General features: G+C 41.8%; 1 protein-coding gene across 1 annotated transcript in view; it reads left to right on the forward strand.

Annotated features, from left to right (window-relative positions):
- Positions 1 to 704: 704 nt before the first annotated feature.
- Positions 705 to 7,212, forward strand: part of mical2b (microtubule associated monooxygenase, calponin and LIM domain containing 2b) — a gene marked incomplete at its 5' end in the record, with an annotated part of 44,304 nt that continues 37,796 nt past the window's right edge. Inside the window, 4 exon segments of the mRNA XM_035664908.1 lie at positions 705 to 1,097; positions 3,655 to 3,862; positions 5,894 to 6,010; positions 6,865 to 6,966. Of these exon segments, the coding sequence (XP_035520801.1) occupies positions 834 to 1,097; positions 3,655 to 3,862; positions 5,894 to 6,010; positions 6,865 to 6,966 (691 nt within the window).

Here is a 7,212-nt window from a genome sequence, read left to right on the forward strand (position 1 = left end):
CGGGGAAGTGATGTTCTTCTGATAGTGGAAAAACTTCTGTGTGTGTTTTGCACTGTGAGGGTGGAACAGAATGTACAGTGGGGGGGCAAAGGATGTAGTCTGCTGTGTAAATCTGCTGCTGTATTTCAGTGTTGTTCTTTTCTGCATCTTGTGCCTCACCAAGTTGCTGCTTGCTTGTGATGTGACTGTTTTGTCTGAATGCCTACAGCCACAGTGTTTGAGCTTCTCCCATGACTGCTCAGCTGAACCCCTCCAAGCACACTCTCGGTCATAATCCTATCAGGCATTCAGTGGAGCTGGAGGAGGAAAACATCTTTTGTTGTGGAGAAAAAAAAAATATGTGCAGCTTAATTAATGACTGTGACTGATGAACTCTGGAGGCTTGTTGTTGTTGGCTTGAGGTGAAGTCCTGTACAGGGATGTGGGGTCGAAGCAGTGCGTGTCCCTGTGCACCTCTTACAAAATGCAGGACATGACACCGTGGCTATATGAGGCAGCACATTGACCTCTGCAGTTTATTTTCAGTGCGACTGCAGACATTCTTTACATTTGGAATGTGTGTGATGCAAAAGTAAAAACTGATGGAGAACAGCAGCGTTATAAGCAGGAAAATGTGCAGGAAGCAGGTCTTACTCATCAACTTTGGCTTTATTTCCAGTCTCTTGTGTCACTGTCTAAAAACTTTATTTGTTCATTTCTTTCAGAACTGGCTAAGAATGGCAGCACACACCACTTCATAGAAGTCCAGTATTGACAGTTTGGAAAGCGTAAACAGGAAAAGGAAGCAGCAGAGGAAGAAGAGACGGAGTGGACGCTGTTTACCATCCGAGCAGATGGGTGAGACGGAGGATGAACGCACGGCGCAGGCCAGTGTGCTCTTTGAGAACTTTGTCCAGGCGTCTACCTGTAAAGGGACTCTGCAGGCCTTCAGCATCCTCTGCAGGCAGCTGGAGCTGGATCCTCTGGACTACAGCAACTTCTACAGCACACTGAAGGCTGCAGTCAGCACCTGGAAGGTCAAGGCCCTGTGGACCAAACTGGACAAAAGGGCACAGCACAAGGTCTACAACCAGAATAAAGCCTGCCAGGGAACCAGGGTAAGAGAGCGCAACTGGAAAAGACCTCTACTGGAGTTTGAGTCTACTAATAGATGATATGAAACTAATTTGGTTCAGTATTTAGGAGAATGGGAGGATATTCACGTCAACAACCAGAACCATTTAAACTATGCACAGCGTGAATGGTGAAAGGTAAAAGGTGTGATTTGTTCTGATAGTGCTGGAGGTTCATTCCTGGAATTTAAATCCATGTTGTGTGGAAAGATGTTTAAGCATATCGATAACATTTGAAATGATCATTTTACAGACATTACAACTAACACTGTTTGCTTATGGAGCTGTTTATACTTTGACAGAAGAGGGTTATGGTGCATCACAGCCAATAACCTATGATAGCTTCCTCCATTTTGTACTTTCTAGTTCGCCATTCTCCCATAAGTCAGCACTGACTTGAAAAAAATAATTTCCGTGCATTTACTTTACCCACCATGAGTGAATTACAGCGATTCCACTGTAGGGGAAATGATTACGCCGCTTTAAATGCCAGTGTGACCAGGCCTTAGTTGACTGTCATCTGCAGCGCCTCCTCTGACACTGACTTTTGTACTACAAAACTCCCTGCAACATTTAAAAATAACCAAATAGTGACAAATATATCCATATCTTGCCATATAGACCAATATTTATGGAAGAATAGCAGCGCTGGTTCTGTAACGTGTAACTGTGTTTCCTTTAGCTGCCTCCCACTGGTAAAGGAAGCTTTAATGTGAAGCAGCAGGATTAGTAGCAACTTAACACAGCTCTGATCGGCTGTAGGAAAGCTATCAGTAAACAGTCTGTAGTGCTTTGAACTGCAGTGACCGGTCGGACAGTCTCTGTGTCTGATATCAACCAGAAAGGATCCTGGTGTTTGTTGTGGTCAAGCTTGTTGACAGTCATTTATGTACATTTATGTCTTTTCTGTGTTCTGTTGAGTAGAACATGTGTTCAAGGAATTATAAGGAATTATGGTTTATTTGTTCAAATACCCAATTAGGACCTTTGCCAGTGTGGCTTTGTTAGGAAAATAAATTATGTAAATGGATTATTTCTGTAATTATATGCAAATATTTAATTAGAACAGAGTAATCCTAACTTTAAGAGGCTGAATTAACTGGATTTAGAGCATACAACTTGAGTCAATTCAGTTTAAAATTCTGGATCAAGTAATATAAGCTATTTATGTGGGTCACTTTATGAAAGTGAGCAGCGTATGTTAGTCAGACTGTAGTATATGGCTTTCACTGAGGCCTAAAGACAATATGAGAGTTCAAGTACATATTTCATGTGATCGCTATCTCACATTTGTTGTTTTATGTCATGTGCTGATCTGTCTTATTGTCTGACCATGTATGTCGAAGTATATTGAGCAGCACATTTAGCACAGTGTCCTTCATATCTGAAGGAAAAGATAAGACGTCCAGAGGGGAAAGAGGCCAGAGACTCGCAGAAGGGAGATTAACAGAGTTGGGTTGGGCTGAGGGTAAGCCAAAAATAACAGCTAAATTATTATCCCAGACATTTTTTCAGGAGAAACTGCTATTTGGAGAAAGATGGTGGTCCTGTAGCTGGACGGGTCCTGTGTTTTCTGGAACTCTATCTAGAATCTAAATTTCTTAGTTTTCTGTATATTTTGTTCTTTTACATGGAAGATGCCAGAAATCATACTCCCAAAAGTGATTAAGCTAACCTTTCCCAGAAGGCTGTGCTAATTGTTTTGCCAGTTACTTTTCCCTATAACTGTAAAATGGCACAGCGCATACTGACCTGGAAATGAGACGTTGACTGTAATCACAGAGGACCTCTGAGACTTTCCAGATGAGGCTTTTTCTTCTCCTGTTCCCATTTCCACATAATGAGGCTGCTGTCTGCTGCTTTTCTCTCTTCTCATCGTTTCTTCTCAGTCCAAAAGTCGATAAAACATCAGTTACTGTCATTTATATCAAAAAGTATAAAAAATCACCTAGTGTACCCCCATTTAAGAAACACTGCTATGCAGGATGACAACCGCTCCACCCAGCTAAATCATTGCTAAGGTACTGTTATTGGAAACACTCCTATAAAATATACATCTCTGCTGGCCTTTGTTGTGTACTGCTTTTTCAGTTCAGTATGCAAAATGTCATGTTCTTTACTGTTGTGGAAATTAACAGGAAATATTTAAAGACAAATGTCAAATCAAACTGCATCCTTGGAAATCCTTGTCCACAATCTGCTTTAAAATGATCTTTGAGATCATTAAAGGGAAATGCAACAGGGCGTATTCCATTTGACTGTTCCTTAATTTTGACCATATGAGCAGCTCAGATTAGTTGTGGCTGAAACTGGAGTCTAATTTGTTCCAACTGATGCAAGGAAACAAAGAAACACACTCGACAGTTCTGTATGACTGAGGGAACACCTGCTGTGAGATATCATAACAAACAAACCGTATACAGTAGAGTTTCCTTTGCACCTCCTCTACTCAGAAGTTACAGTTCTGAAAACTTTGAACACCCCTACCACTTTGTCATTAACCCCTCAACCCCTATTTTTCCTCCTGCTGCCTTTAATTCAGTGTCTGATCATTGGCGGGGGTCCTTGTGGTCTGCGGACAGCCATCGAGCTGGCCCTGTTGGGTTGCAAGGTGGTGGTGATTGAGAAGAGGGACACGTTCTCCAGGAACAATGTGCTCCACCTCTGGCCCTTCACCATCCACGACCTCAGGGGCCTCGGGGCTAAGAAGTTCTTCGGCAAGTTCTGCGCCGGTGCCATCGACCACATCAGTGAGTATAAATCTGTGTCCTTTACTTAACAGCTCCTCTAGTTTTGGAGCTTATTAATCTGTTATCGTATTAAGTCTGCCATGAAGTGAGAGAGCAAAGTGGGAGCTAAACTTCCTCTTTCTAGCACATTGTTTTTGTTTTTCCTCGTACTACTCTGGGAAGAGAAACTGTTCACTGGTTTTAAAGTTTCAGAGAAACAACTTCCTCAACCTTGGGGTTCAGAATCCTTTTTATAGTCACTATACATGACGGCAGGGTCATGGGTCATTTGTAGTTCTTTATTTATTGTAATAGGGAATAAAGAGTGTATGTAATTTCTATATAATCCAAACAACTTGAAAACAAAACCTTAATCACATGAATAACATATTTATTCAGATATTATTTGCAGTTTTATAACCTGCTTTGTTTCTTAAAATTAAGATTTTATGTCTTAAAAAACAAAAGATTGAGACACCCTGTTGTAATATGTTGCACCTCTCTCGCTGTCCTGCTTTACGTCCCGTTTTAAAGGCGATAACATGCAAAAACACCTCGGAGTCAAACATGCAAATAAGACCTACCCTTGTGTGTGTGTCAAATCACTACGATGCAGATAAATGTGACACTGCATGGCCACAAAACCAAAGCCGTCTTCACAAAAGTGCCTTTCATTTCTATATTTAACAGCTTGGCATGACGGGGGCCGTATTTGCTGGCCATGTGACTCCGTAACCTGTGAGAAGAGATTTTCCAGCAGCCTAGTGTGCTGCAGTTTGTACCTTCAGTCTCCATCTCCCTTGTGGGATGTTTCCATTGGCGCTTCTTCCTCTCCAGCTTTAGTAACGGTGTCACATATTAATATCTCCTCTCAGGGACGGGCTCTTCTGAGTGTAAGTGCAGCCATGTCTTCCTCCCATAACCGCTTCTGAGAAAGCCCCTGTAAATATCAGCTGCTCCTACAGTGTATTTAAACTATATTAACTCTGTGGAATCCAACGTGTGTATAATGGTATATCATTGAACTGCCAGGATGTAGCTGATGTAGACATATTATAGTCTGTTCAGTAGGGATGCACTGATCCGATATGGGACTGGTAACGATATTGATCTTAAGTAGATTTAGGTATCAGCCATGACGTGACTGATCTTCATTAAATACAGCTTCTTTGTTTTCCACTATCAGCTACATGTCATGACCAGCCCTCAGCTCCGTTACCTTGCAGAAAAATGATCCCAATGAGTTCTACACAGTGAGGTACACAGATTTTATTTAGAGAAAAAAGAGCACTTATATTGGTTCATTCCTACTCTTCAGGAACAGAATACATACAGTTGAAATACGTACAGGTACTGACAGATGTTGGAGTATGTTCTTAATGAAAATATAATTGTGGAAGAATTTAGAACAATTATCGATTAATCTAGGAATCGCAACATCCAAATATAAATTTTTTTTAATGGTCTTTTTCCAACTTAAGTATAGTTTAAATGTTCTCCTCATTGCTGGCAATCTAAGTGTCCTTTCTGACCATAAAATACAATTTAGGCAAGCAGTGTGGCTACTGGCTAGACTAAATAAATCAGTCCCATCATCATCAAGCTTTTGGGTGCGTGTTGGATTCTCCCGGAGTTGAAGGAGCATAACATGACTCAGTCAATATGAAGGGCTTTCTTAGGGCACAATGGACTGGAGTAAATCCTAAAATTAACAACCCTATGTAGCAAAAAAGACAATACATTTTGAATCAATTTGTGAGATACCGAAAGATCCACACCCCTAATGGATAGCAGCAACCTGTGGCATATGGTACATTGTGTTAGTAGGACTGGAGGTGGCGTCGTCTCTCCTGCTGCCCACTCAAAATACACTGACTTTACCAGGTGGCAGGTCTGAAAGGTAATGAATGCTAAGCAAATTACTTCAAGTTAGCCCTAGCTTAAAATCCATATTTGCTTCCATCCCTATACAGGATGCTGTAGCCTTTTTTTTTTGTGTACTTTTTGGATGTTCAACATCTGCACGTGCATGTTTGTGTGTATCTGCTCCAGGTATCCGCCAGCTCCAGCTGATGCTGCTGAAAGTGAGTCTGATTCTGGCAGTGGAGATCCATGTGAACGTGGAGTTTGTCAAACTCGTGGAGCCACCGGCGGAGCAGACTGACGACGGTGTGTGTGCGCACTCTTATCTGCATATTAAGGGGTCATGAGTGGCAGTGACACACAGAGGCTCTCCTGCATTTCTCAGCTATATATGGAAAGCTCCCTGCTCACAAAAAAACATATGTCAAAGTGATCAGAAAGTTTCCTAGAGAGGAGGCGTTTGCAGGAGCAGCATTTATAGCACACTGCGTAAAATAACACAAGGCTATTGATAGAGGATGCTGATGGTTACATTTTAGTTCTACTTTGAGTTTGCTTTTCTAAGGGCCCCAAAATATACAGTGTCCTAAATGTGCCTTATGGGGACTTTTTCACTGTAACAATTAAGGGAACATGACACAACCGTTCATCAATTTAGAGGACTGAGCAACAGTCGCTGCTGCGTGGCTGTTGAGAATAAACCTTTTTCACAGCAGCCATTTTTAAATAAAATAGTAGGGTAAACACAGATGTTACCAATGACGTTAATTAAGGTTCCAACAGAGTCAGGGTGCTGCTATTGTGCATGTCCTCTGCTACGCTAAATGGAACGGAACCTTAATTAGTATCATTGGTAGCCCCTATGTTTACCCTACTATTTCATGTCAAAAAAGCTGCTGGGAAAATGTCTATTAGCTACATAAACCTCAAAAAAGCAAGTAATCAAAATCAGCACTTCAACATGATATGTGACTCAGCAGCCTGCTATAAAGTCCTTACCAAGTATTATTACTGTCTTTTGCTGCGCGTCACCCCCAACTCCCTGTCATCTTCCTTCCCTTGAGATGTTCACTCACACTGTCCTTACATTACATGTATGTTAAGGTATAGAAAGAATCAAATTGAAGTGGGTCCAGCTGATTTGTTGTGTTCTTCCTCAGGTCCTGGGTGGCGAGCCGAGGTGCGGCCCTCCAGCCACCCCGTCTCAGATTTTGATTTCGACGTGGTGATTGGAGCCGACGGACGCAAGAACACATTAGACGGTGAGAAAGACGGAACAGAGCTCACCAATGGTAGTGGTCAGTATAAGTCCTAAGAAAAAGCCTGTTCCTGACCCACATTCACAGGATAAATATACGCTGCTGTCAAAGCACTGTTTGTTATTTTTGCTGGAAAGGAGGTGAGGTGTTGCAAAGCTGCTTTCAGTCACTGGGTGAAGTATTTCCTGTTGACATAGTTTTAACTAGAAGCTTAATGCTTTGTATGGGGTCAGGTGTGTGTGTGTGTGT

The sequence above is a fragment of the Morone saxatilis genome, unplaced genomic scaffold, assembly GCF_004916995.1.
Source record: "Morone saxatilis isolate NCDOM2014 unplaced genomic scaffold, NCSU_SB_2.0 Contig2, whole genome shotgun sequence".
NCBI lineage: Eukaryota > Metazoa > Chordata > Actinopteri > Moronidae > Morone > Morone saxatilis.